Source organism: Caretta caretta, chromosome 3 (assembly GCF_965140235.1).
Source record: "Caretta caretta isolate rCarCar2 chromosome 3, rCarCar1.hap1, whole genome shotgun sequence".
Taxonomy (NCBI): domain Eukaryota; kingdom Metazoa; phylum Chordata; order Testudines; family Cheloniidae; genus Caretta; species Caretta caretta.
Window position 1 is genome coordinate 112,819,521 of NC_134208.1, and position 18,562 is coordinate 112,838,082.

At 42.7% G+C, this 18,562-nt stretch overlaps 2 protein-coding genes across 3 annotated transcripts in view; one reads left to right on the forward strand and one right to left on the reverse strand.

Moving 5' to 3' along the window:
- SASH1 (SAM and SH3 domain containing 1) overlaps positions 1-18,562 on the forward strand; it is an 890,912-nt gene that overhangs the window by 110,310 nt on the left and 762,040 nt on the right. The gene's annotated exons all lie outside the window — the stretch shown is intronic.
- LOC125634079 (uncharacterized) lies at positions 7,933-9,826 on the reverse strand. Its single transcript, XM_048844298.2, has 2 exons — positions 8,934-9,826; positions 7,933-8,528 (listed from the first exon to the last, which is right to left on the reverse strand). The coding sequence occupies exons 1-2, from the start codon at positions 9,337-9,339 to the stop codon at positions 7,987-7,989; spliced, it is 948 nt and encodes a 315-aa protein (XP_048700255.2). The 5' UTR covers positions 9,340-9,826; the 3' UTR covers positions 7,933-7,986.

The window sequence follows — 18,562 nt, forward strand, 5'->3', positions numbered from 1 at the left end:
TTCAGTAGAGTTTTTCAACCAATTGTGCAGCCATCTTGTAGTAATTTAATCTAGACCATGTGTCCCTAGTTTGCTTATGAGAATGTCATGTGGGACTGTGTTAAAAGCCTTACTAAAATCAAGATAAATCATGTCTACTGCTTCCCCCAATCCACCAGGCCAGTAACCTTGTCAAAGAAGGAAATTAAGTTGTTTTGGCATGATTTGTTTTTGACAAATCAATGCAGGCTGTTATTTATTACCCTATTATCCTCTAGGTGCTTACAAATTGATTGGTTAATAAATTATTCCTGTGCCTTTCCATTTATCAAAATTAGACTGCCCAGCTATAATTCCCTGGGTCTTCTTTGTTCCCCTTTTTAGAGATTGGTACTATGTTTGCCTTGCTCCAGTCCTCTGGAGCCTCACCTCATGAGTTCTCAAAGATAATCACTATTCAAGATTACTTCAGCTAGTTCCTTAAGTATCCTAGATTGAGTTTCACCGCCCTGCACTTAAGCAGGGAGGAGTTGGCTCGCTGGCTGGGAGAAGAGGGCACTGCTTTTTGGCTTGTGGGAGGAGGGGAGACGTAAAGCTGCTGAAAGAGCAGTCAGCGTGGTGGATGACTCACCACCTAGGAATGAGGGGTTTAAAACAAGATCAGCTGGGCCTGGCCACTCCTCTCTTCACTGGAACCGGCTAGGCAGCACCCACTCTCCCTCCCTAATTAGGTCACAAATATGCCGGTTGTTTAGCTATATCTGCTGTGGATATTACGCTAGCCACCTCACTAAGGGGAGGTGGGAAGGATTTTTCCCTTACCACCATATTGGTCAGGTGCAGTGGGGGGTTTTTCACCTTCCTCGCAGCAGGTTCAGGTAGGCTCGGTTCATGAATAGCATGACGGGTGGTAGGCCATATGTTGCAACTCTTTATTTAAGTGTATAGCAGATGTTCAGTGCAGGTACTCCATAAATTAAGGCACAAAAGAATGAAAAAATGTCTCGGAAAAGGAATTAAGGAGAAGTGCTTGGTAATTGAGCAAGCTGGGGGCAGTTGGGGATTCCTATGATTGGTACAGCAGGGAGCCAACCCCCCCATCATTATAGTCCACTTTAACACCCTCCTACGAGGGGGTGTGGTCAGTAAGGTCCCGGCAAGGGAATTGCTGGAGGGACCTGGATTAAAAGGGCAGGGGGACCTGTGGAAACCCCCCTCCCACCCAAAACAATTGTCTGTAATTGGCAAGGTCCCAGCAGTGAATCTGCTGGAGGAACAAAAAATGTTGCACCTGCACTGCACACATTTTATCTGCCGGGTTAGTCCCAGACATCTGTCTAACGATAAAGTTGCGGCCTGATTAAACCCATATATGATGTCTCCTGTCATTCTTTCAGCATAGCCAGACAATCATCAGACCCTTTTGATTTGAATATATCTAAATATGCTTTAACCTGTTCTTTCCCTATTCTGTCTTGTATTCCTTCCCCTTGAATTAACCTTTTTAGTGAAGACTGAATCAAAATAGGCATTCAACACCTCAGCCTTCTTGGTTTTGTCTGTTATTAGCTCTCTTTCCCCTATAAGTAGTGGGCCTACACTTTCTTTCATCTTTCTCTCACTCCTAATGTAATTATAGAATCTCATCTTATTGCATCTTAAGTCCGTTGCTAGGTGTAATTCACTTTGTGCATTAGCGCAATATGAATGTACTTGTATGTACTTTAGTCTTATAATATTTTACACACAGCAACCAGTCTATCCTGGAATTCTAGAATAACTTTGAAAAGTTGTTAATCTTTTTGTTCCCCTCAACAATCCCCCATACGGAAAAGTAGGCTGGATATTTGGGCCATTGTGTCAGTTCCTGCTGCACTAAAATGTGCAGAACTCATAGTCGGTAACTGATGAATATACAGAATAATAATAGAAGTCACAGTGTAGAATACTAGTTTACTACTGCATCTGAACCTCATGTGATGCACTTATTGTCTGATGCTTCTGATATTCTTTTTCCTTCCACGTTACCAAATTAGGGCTAAATTGAGGGTTGGTAGAGAAGGCATTGACAGCTCTTGTAAATTCTTCCCAACCTTTGTGAAAAATCGAATCACATTTGACCTTTCACAGTTGGGCTGATTTCTGTCACCTGCACATTTTTGCAAAGATGGATTTGAACACTGTGGTTTGGAAGAAAAATTGGCTCTGTTGATCCTGTGTGCCATATAGCTCTCTTGAAATTACATATGAATTCTGGTTGTGTGTTTGTTTTTATGTGAGACAGCATATATCAGTGCAAAAGTTAATTTCACCAATACAGTTAAAGTTGAAAACAGTTTCTGTTAACCCATTTTCACATATGTTTTTTGAAGCAAGTACCTTTAGAGTAAAACTTCACCTGAAAGACAAATAGCTCTATTTCTGGATAGCTGGAGCAAAAGCATTTCAGTTGTGTGTGTGTGTGTGTGTGTAATATATCTATAAACATTCTTTTGGACTCTGCTACAGCAAACATAACAAAAATTTGAAACTCGACATAGTGTAAGTATAATCCTTATTGATGACTATGGCCATAGAGCATTTTGCCAGGGAAACAAAATTAAGTTATAAGCCATTTAAAAAAAATCTGTTCTGACCATTCCAAGTAGGACAAGAGCAGCTGCCTCCTTTTGTCACTGTTGCACATTCTCCTTGCTTGCCTGGAAGGCAGAGCTGGGTAAATTTTCATCACTGCATGTATCTAGATGAAACATTTTAAAGTAAATACTGCCTTAAAGAAGCAGTACCAATTTAAAAATTACACTTCTTGGTGAGGATGTTTTACCTCTTTGTGTTAGAACATCCAAAATTACTATAACGGGCAGAGAGGAAAGACAAATATGGCCTCTGCAATAGGAACCGTATGGGCAGACGCTTGTGCGCACGCAGAGACTCACAGTGAGGAGGAAAGGAGTCCAGGAGAGCTGGCTGTATTTTAAAGAATCCTTCTTGAGGTTACAGGGACAAACCATCCTGATGTGTAGAAAGAATAGAAAATATGGCAGGCCACCAGTTTGGCTTAACAGTGAAATCCTTGCTGATCTTAAACACAAAAATGAAGCTTACAAGACGTGGAAGATTGGACAAATGACCAGGGAAGAGTATAGAAATATTGCTTGGGCATGCAGGAGTGAAATCAGGAAGGCCAAATCACACCTGGAGTTGCAGCTAACGAGATGTTAAGAGTAACAAGAAGGGTTTCTTCAGGTATGTTAGCAACAAAAAGAAAGTCAAGGAAAGTGTGGGCCCCTTACTGAATGAGGGAGCCAAGCTAGTGACAGAGGATGTGGAAAAAGCTAATGTACTCAATGCTTTTTTTGCCTCTGTTTTCACGAACAAGGTCAGCTCCCAAACTACTGCACTGGGCAGCACAGCATGGGGAGGAGGTGACCAGCCCTCTGTGGAGAAAGAAGTGGTTCGGGACTATTTAGAAAAGCTGGACGAGCACAAGTCCATGGGGCCGGATGCGCTGCATCCGAGAGTGCTAAAAGAGTTGGCGGATGTGATTGCAGAGCCATTGGCCATTATCTTTGAAAACTCATGGCGATCTGGGGAAGTCCCGAATGCCTGGAAAAAGGCTAATGTAGTGCCCATCTTTAAAAAAGGGAAGGAGGAGGATCCTGGGAACTACAGGCCAGTCAGCCTCACCTCAGTCCCTGGAAAAATCATGGAGCAGGTCCTCAAGGAATCAATTCTGAAGCACGTAGAAGAGAGGAAAGTGTTCTGGAACAGTCAGCGTGGATTCTCCAAGGGCAAGTCATGCCTGACTAATCTAATTGCCTTCTAAGATGAGATAACTGGCTCTGTGCATGAGAGGAAAGCAGTGGACGTGTTGTTCCTTGACTTTAGCAAAGCTTTTGATATGGTCTCCCACAGTATTCTTGCCAGCAAGTTAAAGAAGTATGGGCTGTATGAATGGACTAGAAGGTGGATAGAATGTTGGCTAGTTTGTCGGGCTCAACGGGTAGTGATCAATGGCTCCATGTCTAGTTGGCAGCCGGTGTCAAGTGGAGTGCCCCAAGGGTCGGTCCTCGGGCTGGTTTTGTTCAATATCTTCATAAATGATCTGGAGGATGATGTGGATTTCACCTTCAGCAAGTTTGCAGATGACACTAAACCGGGAGGAGAGGTAGATACGCTGGAGGGTAGGGATAGGATACAGAGGGACCTAGACAATTAGAGGAATGTGCCAAAAGAAATCTGATGAGGTTCAACAAGGACAAGTGCAGAGTCCTGTACTTAGGACGGAAGAATCCCATGCACTGCTACAGACTAGGGACTGAATGGCTAGGCAGCAGTTCTGCAGAAAAGGACCTAGGGGTTACGGTGGACGAGAAGCTGGATATGAGCCAACAGTGTGCCCTTGTTGCCAAGAAGGCCGATGGAATTTTGGGATGTATAAGTAGGGGCATTGCCAGTAGATCGAGGGACGTGATTGTTCTCCTCTATTTGACATTGGTGAGGCCTCAACTGGAGTAGTGTGTCCAGTTTTGGGTCCCACACTCCAAGAAGGATGTGGAAAAATTGGAAAGAGTCCAGCGGAGGACAAGAACAATGATTAGGGGACTGGAACACATGAGTTATGAGGAGAGGTTGAGGGAACTGGGATTGTTTAATCTGCAGAAGAGAAGAATGAGGGGGATTTGATAGCTGCTTTCAACTACCTGAAAGGGGGTTCCAAAGAGGATGGCTCTAGACTGTTCTCAGTGGTAGCAGATGACAGAACAAGGAGTAATGGTCTCAAGTTGCAGTGGGGGAGGTTTAGGTTGGATATTAGGAAAAACTTTTTCACTAGGAGGGTGGTGAAACACTGGAATGCGTTACCTAGGGAGGTGGTGGAATCTCCTTCCTTAGAAGTTTTTAAGGTCAGGCTTGACAAAGCCCGGGCTGGGATGATTTAGTTGGGGATTGGTCCTGCTTTGAGCAGGGGGTTGGACTAGATGACCTCCTGAGGTCCCTTCCAATCCTGATATTCTAGGATTCTATGAATAAGAAATGAAGTGTAAAGAAACTCTTAATTGATGTATTGTTTAAATACGCTGTTTCCAGCTGATATTTGATTTTAAGCTTCAGTAGCAACATGTAGAATTTTCTATTTCAGTTTTCCTGGATTAAATGTGTATCAATATATTACTCAAAAGGTATCCTATAAAACATATAGGATGTATTCTGTTATTGAGTTACTTTTACTAGTGTGTGTTTCTTACTTTCTGTGATTTCCACTTTCACTCTGTGGTGATATGGTTTTTTTGAATTTAATATTTATGTATGTCCATATTGTCTATAACTTTGTCTCCACATGCTCCCAGAAATATGTCACAGATAGAAGCATGCTCTGTTAACAGTGCTGATTCATGCTATTAGGTTACCAGAGAAACCACAGATGTTTAATACTTTGGAGACTGGCCAGTTGTGGAACCAGTAAATGAAGTTGTGGACAGTTTCTGGCCTTTCTGCTCTGCACTGGCCCTATTCCCCACATTTCCTGACCCTTTCTTGATATAATGCTTCCCACTGCTTGCTACTTCCTGACTTTGGGCCAGGAACCAGCAGGACAGAGGCAGGGTCACACTGGAAGATCAGGCAGGCAGGCAGGCAGGAAAGAACTAGCTTGGATCTGGCAGTGTGAAGCCGTATAGGGCAGGCTGGTTATCTCTATAAAGGTCATTTGCTGGAATGCAGGTCTTCCAGGATTCAGACAGGGACTCTAGAAAGAGAAAAGAATTTCCTTCAACAAGAGAAGAGTGGCTTGGTGAGTTGTGTGTGCTCAGCACCATACAGGGACAGGCCCTAGCAGAGGTGAAGGAAGCAAAGTGCCAACTTCAATTAATGAGAAGGGATTTAGCCACTTTATTTGTGTATAATCCAATATTACTTTTCCTGTGTCAAAAATACTGTGTGATTGTGTAAAGACTGGGATTGGGGATGTGGTTGAGAAGAGCCTGTCTTGTCCTTTTTTACCCTCCACAAACCTTAGAAGGTGGCGGGAGCTCCTTCACTATGTTGTAACTCTCTGGGGGTATGTCTACACTACGAAATTAGGTCGAATTTATAGAAGTCGGTTTTTTAGAAATCGGTTTTATATATTCGAGTGTGTGTGTCCCCACAGAAAATGCTCTAAGTGCATTAAGTGCATTAACTCGGCGGAGCGCTTCCACAGTACCGAGGCAAGCGTCGACTTCCGGAGCGTTGCACTGTGGGTAGCTATCCCACAGTTCCCGCAGTCTCCGCTGCCCATTGGAATTCTGGGTTGAGATCCCAATGCCTGATGGGGCTAAAACATTGTCGCGGGTGGTTCTGGGTACATATCGTCAGGCCCCCGTTCCCTCCCTCCCCCCCCCGTGAAAGCAAGGGCAGACAATCATTTCGCGCCTTTTTTCCTGAGTTACCTGTGCAGACGCCATACCACGGCAAGCATGGAGCCCGCTCAGCTCACTTTGGCAATTAGGAGCACATTAACCACCACACGCATTATCCAGCAGTATATGCAGCACCAGAACATGGCAACGCGATACCGGGCGAGGAGGCGACGTCAGCGCGGTCCCGTGAGTGATCAGGACATGGACACAGATTTCTCTGAAAGCATGGGCCCTGACAATGCATGCATCATGGTGCTAATGGGGCAGGTTCATGCTGTGGAACGCCAATTCTGGGCTCGGGAAACAAGCACAGACTGGTGGGACCGCATAGTGTTGCAGGTCTGGGACGATTCCCAGTGGCTGCGAAACTTTCGCATGCGTAAGGGCACTTTCATGGAACTTTGTGACTTGCTTTCCCCTGCCCTGAAGCGCATGAATACCAAGATGAGAGCAGCCCACACAGTTGAGAAGCGAGTGGCGATAACCCTGTGGAAGCTTGCAGCGCCAGACAGCTACCGGTCAGTTGGGAATCAATTTGGAGTGGGCAAATCTACTGTGGGGGCTGCTGTGATGCAAGTAGCCCACGCAATCAAAGATCTGCTGATATCAAGGGTAGTGACCCTGGGAAATGTGCAGGTCATAGTGGATGGCTTTGCTGCAATGGGATTCCCTAACTGTGGTGGGGCTATAGATGGAACCCATATCCCTATCTTGGCACCGGAGCACCAAGCCGCCGAGTACATAAACCGCAAGGGGTACTTTTCGATAGTGCTGCAAGCTCTGGTGGATCACAAGGGACGTTTCACCAACATCAATGTGGGATGGCCGGGAAAGGTGCATGATGCTCGCATCTTCAGGAACTCTGGTCTGTTTCAAAAGCTGCAGGAAGGGACTTTATTCCCAGACCAGAAAATAACTGTTGGGGATGTTGAAATGCCTATATGTATCCTTGGGGACCCAGCCTACCCCTTAATGCCATGGCTCATGAAGCCGTACACAGGCAGCCTGGACAGTAGTCAGGAGCTGTTCAACTACAGGCTGAGCAAGTGCAGAATGGTGGTAGAATGTGCATTTGGACGTTTAAAGGCGCGCTGGCGCAGTTTACTGACTCGCTTAGACCTCAGCGAAACCAATATTCCCACTGTTATTACTGCTTGCTGTGTGCTCCACAATATCTGTGAGAGTAAGGGGGAGACGTTTATGGCGGGGTGGGAGGTTGAGGCAAATCGCCTAGCTGCTGGTTACGCGCAGCCAGACACCAGGGCGGTTAGAAGAGCACAGGAGGGCGCGGTACGCATCAGAGAAGCTTTGAAAAACAGTTTCATGACTGGCCAGGCTACGGTGTGAAAGTTCTGTTTGTTTCTCCTTGATGAAACCCCCCGCCCCTTGGTTCACTCTACTTCCCTTTAAGCTAACCACCCTCCCCTCCTCCCTTTAATCATTGCTTGCAGAGGCAATAAAGTCATTGCTGCTTCACAGTCATGCATTCGTTATTCATTCATCACACAAACAGGGAGATGACTACCAAGGTATCCCAGGAGGGGTGGTGGAGGAGGGAAGGAAAATGCCACACAGCACTTTAAGCACAGCACTTTAAAAGTTTACAACTTTAAAATTTATTGAATGACAGCCTTCTTTTTTTTGGGCAATCCTCTGTGGTGGAGTGGCTGGTTGGCCGGAGGCCCCCCCACCGCGTTCTTGGGCGTCTGGGTGTGGAGGCTATGGAACTTGGGGAGGAGGGCGGTTGGTTACAGAGGGGCAGCAGTGGCAGTCTGTGCTCCAGCTGCCTTTGCTGCAGCTCAACCATACACTGGAGCATACTGGTTTGGTCCTGCAGCAGCCTCAGCATTGAATCCTGCCTCCTCTCATCACGCTGCCGCCACCTTTGAGCTTCAGCCCTGTCTTCAGCCCGCCACTTACTCTCTTCAGCCCGCCACTTACTCTCTTCAGCCCTCCACCTCTCCTCCTGGTCATTTTGTGCTTTCCTGCACTCTGACATTATTTGCCTCCACGCATTCGTCTGTGCTCTGTCAGTGTGGGAGGACATCATGAGCTCGGAGAACATTTCATCGCGAGTGCGTTTTTTTTTCTTTCTAAGCTTCACTAGCCTCTGGGAAGGAGAAGATCCTGTGATCATTGAAACACATGCAGCTGGTGGAGAAAAAAAAAGGGACAGCGGTATTTAAAAAGACACATTTTATAAAACAGTCGCTACACTCTTTCAGGGTAAACCTTGCTGTTAACATTACATACATAGCACATGTGCTTTCGTTACAAGGTCGCATTTTGCCTCCTCCCACTGCGTGAACGGATTTTGGTTGAATGCCAGCAAACATACACTGCAATGCTTTGTTCTACAGTGATTCCCGAGTACGTGTTACTGGCCTGGAGTGGTAAAGTGTCCTACCATGAAGGACGAAATAAGGCTGCCCTCCCCAGAAACCTTTTGCAAAGGCTTTAGGACTACATCTAGGAGAGCCGCCAATGCCAGGGCAAAGTAATCCTTTCACATGCTTGCTTTTAAACCATGTATAGCATTTTAAAAGGTACACTCACCAGAGGTCCCTTCTCCGCCTGCTGAGTCCAGGAGGCAGCCTTGGGTGGGTTCGGGGGGTACTGGCTCCAGGTCTAGGGTGAGAAACAGTTCCTGGCTGTCGGGAAAACCGGTTTCTCCGCTTGCTTGCTGTGAGCTATCTACAACCTCCTCCTCCTCCTCATCTTCTTCGTCCCCAAAACCTACTTCCGTATTGCCTCCATCTCCATTGAAGGAGTCAAACAACACGGCTGGGGTAGTGGTGGCTGAACCCCCTAAAATGGCATGCAGCTCATCATAGAAGCGGCATGTTTGGGGCTCTGACCCAGAGCAGCTGTTCGCCTCTCTGGTTTTCTGGTAGACTTGCCTCAGCTCCTTCAGTTTCACGCGGCACTGCTTCGGGTCCCTGTTATGGCCTCTGTCCTTCATGCCCTGGGAGATTTTCAGAAAGGTTTTGGCATTTCAAAAACTGGAACGGAGTTCTGATAGCACGGATTCCTCTCCCCAAACAGCGATCAGATCCCGTACCTCCCGTTCGGTCCATGCTGGAGCTCTTTTGCGATTCTGGGACTCCATCATGGTCACCTGTGCTGATGAGCTCTGCATGGTCACCTGCAGCTTGCCACGCTGGCCAAACAGGAAATGAGATTCAAAAGTTCGCGGTTCTTTTCCTGTCTACCTGGCCAGTGCATCTGAGTTGAGAGTGCTGTCCAGAGCGGTCAGAATGGAGCACTCTGGGATAGCTCCCGGAGGCCAATACCATCGAATTGTGTCCACAGTACCCCAAATTCGAGCCAGCAACGTCGATTTAAGCGCTAATCCACTTGTCAGGGGTGGAGTAAGGAAATCGATTTTAAGAGCCCTTTAAGTCGAAATAAAGGGCTTCATTGTGTGGACGGGTGCAGGTTTAAATCGATTTAACGCTGCTAAATTCGACCTAAAGTCCTAGTGTAGACCAGGGCTGGGAGATGGGGAAGGAGATGGAAGCATTGAGGCAATATTCTTCGTCTGGGGGTGAAGAAATGTGACTGAAGTGATACATAGTTCTTGTATTGGTCTCTGCACAGGGATGAATTCACCCATAGTACAGATAACAGGGAGACAAGAATTATATTGCTGTTCAGGATGGGTGAAATGCACTCCAACTGGATACAATCCAGGTATGTGGGTTTCATGTGGGTGAACATGCAATTCCTCTCTCCTCTCTGTGCCCCCAACTATCCCCTCTGATCAGTTGTTATTCCAGGTTATGGAATACTCTCTGTGTCAGTTATATAGTGTAGTGGGGCCACTGGGTTAATGTATACCAACTTTTTCATAATTAATATATGTGCACAATTAGATATGTAAATTAATGGTTGATCTAATGTGTTGTTTTAACATGTTAAAAGATAGACATATTTTATCATATAACTTTAGTTTGTGTCTTATTCTATCACCTGAGCAGCATCTATCCTCCCTAACTCAGGAAAAAATAATTTAGTTCATTTCCACTTCATCTTCATGTTGTTAATAATCATACCTCACTCTTCATATAGTACTTCTTCAGCTCTAGAGTTCAGAGTGCTTTGTAAAGGAGGAGAAATATCATTATTCCCATTTACCAGATGGGAAAACTGAAGCATAGCATTTCGTTGCAGTTAAAGTTCTCTTAACAGGCCAGTGACAGAGCCCAGGCTTAGAACCCAGCTTTCCTAAGGGCCAGTCTAGGGCCATAGCCAGTAGGACAAACTGCCTGTGTTGTGTAGTCACTCTTATACAAGGCTCATGTTCACTGATGTTTTTCTTAAAATCCCCAGCTCCTGGAGTTATGATTGTGAGAATCTCAGCTTTCATTTTGATCCAAAGAATTAAGTTTCTAGCCCTTGAGATTCATGTTTTCAAGGTTTTTTTTTAATGGAATCTTAAAGGCCCAGAAACCAGAAAGAAAATTAAAAGAACCCCCAAAGTATTTTTTATCACTATTTTAAAGCCAATCTTGTGGTTTTATTTTATTTTGTTTTACTTTATTTTATTTATTTGTGAGCCTGAGTCAGGATTATGTAATGCTTGGGGTTCCACAACATTTCTTTTTCTAACTCTCTCTCTCCTTATATGTGTCCATTTGGCCCATTATATATGTTCTGTTTATGTGCTAGCAGTGGCTGATGGTGATAAATGTATTGTAGGATTGTAAGTCTTTGCAGTCTGAAGAAAATTATGAAATAGTTTAATGTGTCTGGTACAGAATGCATTTCACTATGGAGAATCTGGGTGGTCCTGTAAAGGGAAGAAAATCATAGCCTGTCTTGAGTAGCTATGTTTAAAGGGGACCACCTCCTTGCTGCTTCTAGAGGGGATAGAGAAAAAAAAAGCTAAATCATTTGATTCATGAACAAAAGTCAAGCAAGGCTGAGAGGGCTCCTTATTCCAGCCTTCACATTTCTTCAGCCCCAAAGTGGTCACGGGCAAAGAGGTTCTTCTTGTAATTGTGTGTAGCAATAGTGATGCCAACATTATAACAACTCTAGACTATTGTTCTGATTCCCGGTATCAGCAACAATTTACAGTGAGGTTCCCTGTCTGATGATCTGGAGTAGCTAATGATATGGATTCATGCATATACTTACATTTAAAATGTAAGTCCTACTGAAGGCTGTGGGGCTACTCAGATGTTTAAAGCAAGTAAGTCTATAGTATAGGGGCTTTAAACTATAGGAAACGGCCATGCAGCAATCAAGATGATTAGGTAAGAGTTAGGAGAGGAAGGGATACTTTTTTAGTGCTGTGTGGAAGGAAGGATTTAGCAGCAGGGCTCTGATTAAGGTTTAATGAGCTGTGAGGCTAAACCACTATTCTGAATGTTTACCACAAAGAGTGAAGACAGTGCAGTTTTACTAGAGGTCTTGGATCTACTTATTGGCTATATGCCTAATATATTACATACTCCTGTATAAAATTAAATTATTTTAGTATCATAAATATAAGTAGTACAAATAAAATAAATATTCAGAATAGTAGTGGGGTCTGGAGGGAAAAAAACAGTTTTTTTTATAGGTAAACAGGAGCTCTGTATGTGTACCTGTGGGGGAAAAAAATCAAGTGAAGAATTTGGAACTACTTCATGATGGGTGTGTGTTTAAAAATATGTATGCTGGTATAATAACAAGAGTGATTATATGTATGTACTATACTTTATTGACATTCAAGTAAGGTTGCCACTCACATAAACTGTAGCAAAAAATTCATTGTTATACAATATTTAGGAAAGTATTTTAATTAAATGTTTGTCTCTAAACAATGAATTTGATTGCTAGCTTGGGTGGCTCATGAGCCTCTATATGAAAAATATTTTTTTTCAATTTTCTCTCAAAGAACAAATGGTTTAATACATAGTAAGCTGCTTTAGGATTTCTCCTTTCTAAAGCTTTAAAGGCTGCACCCCACACTTGTTCTCACTTGCTGCCAAGGTATCTAGCAAGTGAATGAAGGTGATACTGTAAATTAATTGGTTGAAGAAAACATAATACTGTATTTACAATACAACACCCAGATTCTTTACCCTATGTGTTTCACACATACAAACCATGTGAGTAAAAAGCAGAACTGAAGCCATCTGTCTTGGAGGCACTATTTTGTTGTTTCTTAAGCAATATGAAGTTGTGGGGTTGAGAATGTTTTTTGTTTGCTTGCTTCTTGCTTATAGAGAAGTTGTATAGGTCTGTATATCTGGAATCTTTGTTTGCCCTCAGAAATGTTGTCGTGCTCCCCCTCCCCACATCCGTATGTACACATCTGTGTCTGTGATAAGTTCCTGAACACTCAGTATTGTAGCTCAAGCACATTTCTCTAGTGGGGAAAAAAATGAGCAAAAATACTATTATTTTAACTACCACAGGAGCATTGTTTAATTAGCAGTGTATTATACTTTCATTTGCCACATTAAATTCACCAAATCAGTGAACATTTTTTCTACTTTCTTATGTCAGCCCCTAAAAGGCATCACAAAGTATAGTTATTCTTGGATTCTTTTTGCCTTTTATATTTCCTTCTTTTATTAACGGTGTAGTTAGTTTTCATTGCTTTTTTGCATGCAGGGTAAAAATACACTAGATTTGCTTTTATAGGGTCTTTGCATTGAGTGATTTGGATTCAGGTCACATTCATTTGATACTTGAGTAAGCTAGGTAATGGACTGCAGGCCTTATCCTAAATTCAGTACACACCACAAATTCTTCTGGAAGTTGCTGGAGAAATGCAGGATTGAGGCCTTCTGTCTCTTAAAAATGTCACAGGACCAATGTGGGAGCAATGTGGGACCTAGCATGGTGGTACAGAGGTACAAGATGCCTTCTTACGTCCCTGCACCCACTACAGGCATTACTAGTTGCAGCAGTGAATTGAAAGCCTTGATTTTAAATCAACTTTTCCATTTGTACTTCAATTCTTTTCTAAAAAAAGGTGCATTTAAATAGATTGATGTAATCATTAAAACACGTTCATTTACAGCTAAATATAGTCTTTGCACTATGTTTGGTACATCTCTTTGCTACATATATACATTGTAACTATATACATTTATCTAAGCAATTATATAGCTCAATATTTTGAGATTATTAATTGTAAAGTTTTAGTATGTTAGAAAATGGTGAATAATATACTACTTATTTACTGGGAAATTAACTTTTTGTTCATGATTTGTGTGAAGCTGCGGTAGGATGGTAACTGGTATTTAATTAAATACACAAAATAATATATGGAGATATGGCATAGAGAGTACACTTACAAAGTTTGCGGATGATACCAGCTGGGAGGGTTTACAAGTGCTTTAGAGGATATGGACAAATTGGAGAAATGGTCTGAAGTAAATAGGATGAAATTCAATAAGGACAAATGTAAAGGCCTCCACTTAGGAAGGAACAATCAGTTGCAGACGTAGAAAATAGGAAATGACTGCCTAAGAAGGAGTACTGCAGAAAGGGATCTGGGCGTCATAGTGGACCCACAAGCTAAATATGAGTCAACAGTGTAACACTGTTGCAAAAAAATGAACATAATTTTGGGATATATTAGTGGGAGTATTGTAAGCAAGACACAAGAAGTAATTCTACTCCGCACTGATTAGGCCTCAACTGGAGTATTGTGTCCAGTTCTGGGTCCCACGTTTCAGGAAAGATGTGGACAAATTGGAGAAAGTCCAGAGAAGAGCAACAAAATGATTAAAGGTCTAGAAAACATGACCTCTGAGGGAAGATTGAAAAAATTGGGTTTGTTTAGTCTGGAAAAGAGAAGACTGAGAGGAGACATGATAACAGTTTTCAAGTACATAAAAGGTTGTTACAAGGAGGAGGGAGAAAAATTGTTGTTCTTAACTGCTGAGGATAGGACAAGAAGCAATGGACTTAAATTGCATCAGGGGAGGTTTAGGTTGGACATTAGGAAAAACTTCCAAACTCTCAGGGTGGTTTAGCACTGGAATAAATTGCCTAGGGAGGTTGTGGAATCTCCATCATTGGAGATTTTAAAGAGAAGGTTAGACAAACACTCTCAGGGTTGGTCTACATCAGTGGTTTTCAAACTTTTTTTCTCGCAACCCAGGTGAAGAAAATTGTTGATGCCCATGACCCAGAATAATTATATCTTTTGACTAGAGTGTCCATAAAATCGCAATAACGCAATACATTCCAGTTTAACTCATTTTACGTAACTAACACTAGACAAAGCCATTACTTTTAAACAAAACACTATATAAAGGTGGTCAGGTTGAGTTTCACTTACTTAATGTGACTGGTGGGCCTGTTTGTTCCTCAGGATCTCATTCCAGTCAAGATCACAGGATGAAAGAGCTACCCGCATATCAGGTACACAGCTCAGTCAGTTTCTTTCTTTGGTTTTTAATCCTGTCAAAGTTGAAAATCTAACTGCACGCATTTAGGTTGTTGTGAAAGGCAGTAGCAAGAGCACACTTAATTTACTTAGCTGTGGGTATTCTTTGGAAACACTGATCCAAAATGACGACAAGTTTATTGACTTGTGCCGTATTTTCAGAGTGTTATCACAGGTGAGACGCAGCAGTTTCTTCTCTTGCTCAGGTGCCAGATTTAGCTCCATTTGTTGCCTCAGGGTTTTTGAAAGCAAAAGGATCTTTCACCCAGCATTTTTCATTCAAATATTCAAATTCCTTTATTGGGAAATAGTGACTAAAACTGTCAGACAGAGCAGCGAGATGTAACTGTATGATAGTTTTCATTTCATTCACATTTTCCTTACTGGTGGTATTCTCCTCAATGTGTTGTAACAGTGTTGGGAACATGTAGTAGCTGGGCTGATTACTTTTCAAACATGCTTGCCACAGTGCCAATGACTTTTGAATTACCTGTATCTCTTCACAACGTCGAAACAAATCATTGCATCTTCCTTGTAACTTCAAGTTTAGTTCATTTAAAAATCGAGACAATGTCAGCAAGGTATGGCAACTTTATTAACCAACTGTCATCGTCAAACAAAGTTGCCATGGTAGATGGTTTCACCACCAAAAAACCATGAATCTCGTTGCTGAGTTCATACACCCTGGTAAGCACTCTGCTCTGCGACAGCCACCTTACTTCAGTGTGAAACAAATACATGTGTTCTGCTCCCGTGTCTGAGCATAGCACTTCAAAAAGCCTGCTATGAAGTGAGCTCCCTTTAATGAAGTTTACAATTTTAGGGAGAGGGATAGCTCAGTGGTTTGAGCATTGGCCTGCTAAACCCAGGGTTGTGAGTTCAATCATTGAGGGGGCCATTTAGGGATCTGGGGCAAAAATTGGGGATTGGTCCTGCTTTGAGCAGGGGGTTGGACTAGATGACCTCCTGAGGTCCCTTCCAACTCTGATATTCTATGATTCTATGAATTTTGACTGGTTCCTTCAGTTCAGCCATAAGATCAGGAGGAATACCCTGGACGCCAAAGCTTCACGGTGAATGAAGCAGTGATTCCAAACAATGTCATTGTCAGCTGCCTCACAGATTTTTTTCACAACTCCACTGTTTTTCTGGTCATATTTGCTGCACCGTCACTCGTTATTCCTTTGCAGTTACCCCATTCCAGTTTGTATTTTCCGCTACGCAGTCACTCTGTGTGTTAATTATCTATGCCCCCTTTGTATTTGTTGGTAGGGTCAGACAACACAGCAAATCCTCCTCAAAATCATCTTACATACATACCTCACATAAACTAACAGCGTTGTGCAATCTGAAATATCAGTACTTTCGTCAAATTGTATAGCAAAATCCCCGACTGACTGTAACTGCACTACAGGTTGAGCTTCTAAATTCTCTGCAATATCATATATTCACCGAGACACTGTGTTATCACTGAGAGGAATACTTTTCAATTTTTCAGCGAACTTCTCATCAAAAATTGTCCTCTCCATATCCACAGATGCTGGAAGAATAACTTTTTCAGCAACTGTATGGGCCATTTTCTCTTCTTCCACACGATATGCAACCAAATATGATGCCAGTTGTGCTTTATCGTTCAAGGTGATTGACTGGCTGAGAACCTGACCTGATAAGTTAAGTTCCCGTTGCTTCCTTTGAAAATAGTCCAATGGTTTATCCATGAGTTCTGAATGTTTTGTTTCTAAATGTCTCCTCAACTTTGGCGGCTTTAAATTCTTGTTTGCAAGCACTTGTTTACAGATAACACATTGAGGCTTTAGTTCTTGGTTTGCTTCAGCACAATTGATGAAACCATATTTCAAGAAAATCAACACTACTGCCTTGGCCACGATTTTTTCTTTTTAGTTGGCTGTTCAGATGAGATGGAAGCAGCCTGTTCATTTTTACTGCCAGAATTTTCTGTTGTGCCTGGTGTACTTACACTTTCCCTTGCAGATGTTGATGGATTTGTTGGTTGTGTTTCCGAACTTCTTTTTCTTATTAGAAAATGATCCATATTTTCCAGTTCTTGGGGATTTATCAAAAATCATGCAAAAATCTTAGTCTCCACACAGCAGTGGGTGGATTGGAAAAGCAATTTAGCTTACCTCCGGCGGCTCCTAGTTAGCAGTGCAGCGTGGGTGCTAAACCTTATCATAAATCCTTTTTAAAAATCTTCTCTACAAAAGAAGAGAAGGGTGGAAGCTATCTATCTGCATGCATGACTATTGTGGGGCAGATCCTCACCTAGCGTAAATTGACATTGCTCCATTGAGTTAGGATTTATGTCAGCTGAGATTCTTGCCCACGTATTGGGTCTACAAATAAATGCCCACAAAAATAGCTAATTACACAACTAGCTTTTTGCATAAAGGTAGGATTTTCAAGAGCACCTAAATAACTTAGGAGCACAAGTCCTACTGATCTTCAATGGGGGCTGTGTTTCTAAGGCACTGACAATTATGAATACCCCCTTTCTAAGTCACTTTGATGTATATCACAATAACTGAGCATTCAATCAGCAGGACACTTTTATTGCAGTATTTATTGAATGAATTTGAGCTTCCAACTTTAAAATTTGACCCAGACAGTAGGGAGTATGGACAAGTTGATTTGATTAATGTAAGAACTCTTACAAATCTTCATGATTGGATTTCTAGTTAGCATACATGGCATGATGTGCTTTGTTCATTTCTACTCTGACTTTCATATTAATAATAATACTTTGCACTTACATGGTGCCTCTTCATCCAAGAATCCATTGTTTTACAAACTTTAATCAATTGAACCTCTCTCTCAAAACACATGGGACATTAACTAAGGGCTTGTCAGCTAAGAGTGATTGTGAAAGGAGGTGTGGGGAGGAGAGTTTAAGAGTGGGAGGATTCAGAGCTCTGTTTTAGCCCCTTTGAGTTTGAGCTGATGGCCAGACATCCTCAAGATAAGAAGATGTCTGAGGAGATTTTAATTTGGACAGAAAGGAGACAGGTCTGGAATAGTGAGGAGATCAGAATATGAATCTTGAAAACTTCACCACCTGGTTGAAGTACAGCATTTTGACAAGGTAATAGGTACCAGTATGAAGCAGTGTGCTTTGGAATTAGATTACAGTATAGTTTACACAACAAATGTAGCTTCCCTTTCTGCCACCATTCAGGTCAAACTCAGTGGCTCAAATGCTAGCAGAAAGTGAACACAAAAGAGGCAGAAGCCATGCCAGTTCATTGAAATATCTGAATGCATGTTGCTCTGCTTACCTAGCTGTCCATGCTGCTTCTCAGACTCAAACCAGCAGAGCTCAGGGTTCCTATCCTAACTAAGGTTTCAGTGGTCCACCCTACTATCAACCTCAGCCTGAACCAGTCCACACAAGATCCACTTCCTAGACACTACAGTGCTAATAAGCGGTGGTCACATAAACACCACCCTATACCGGAAACCTACTGACCGCTATACTTACCTACATGCCTCCAGCTTTCATCCAGACCACATCACACGATCCATTGTCTATAGCCAAGCTCTAAGATACAACAGCTTTGCTCCAATCCCTCAGACAGAGACAAACACCTACAAGATCTCTATCAAGCGTTCTTAAAACTGCAATAGCCACGTGGTGAAGAAACAGATTGACAGAGCCAGAAGGGTACCGAGAAGTCACCTACTACAAGACAGGCCCAACAAAGAAAGTAACAGAACGCCACTAGCCGTCACCTACAGCCCCCAACTAAAACCTCTCCAGCGCATCATCAAA

What these genes read in the sequence shown, in the direction of transcription:
- LOC125634079 (XM_048844298.2), bottom strand. Translation starts at nt 9,339, where the DNA reads ATGAAGGACAGAGGCCATAACAGGGACCCGAAGCAGTGCCGCGTGAAA. An exon ending in AGGCGGAGAAGGGACCTCTG is followed by an intron (nt 8,529 to 8,933) that starts GTGAGTGTACCT and finishes TTTCTCCACCAG; the next exon opens with CTGCATGTGTTTCAATGATC.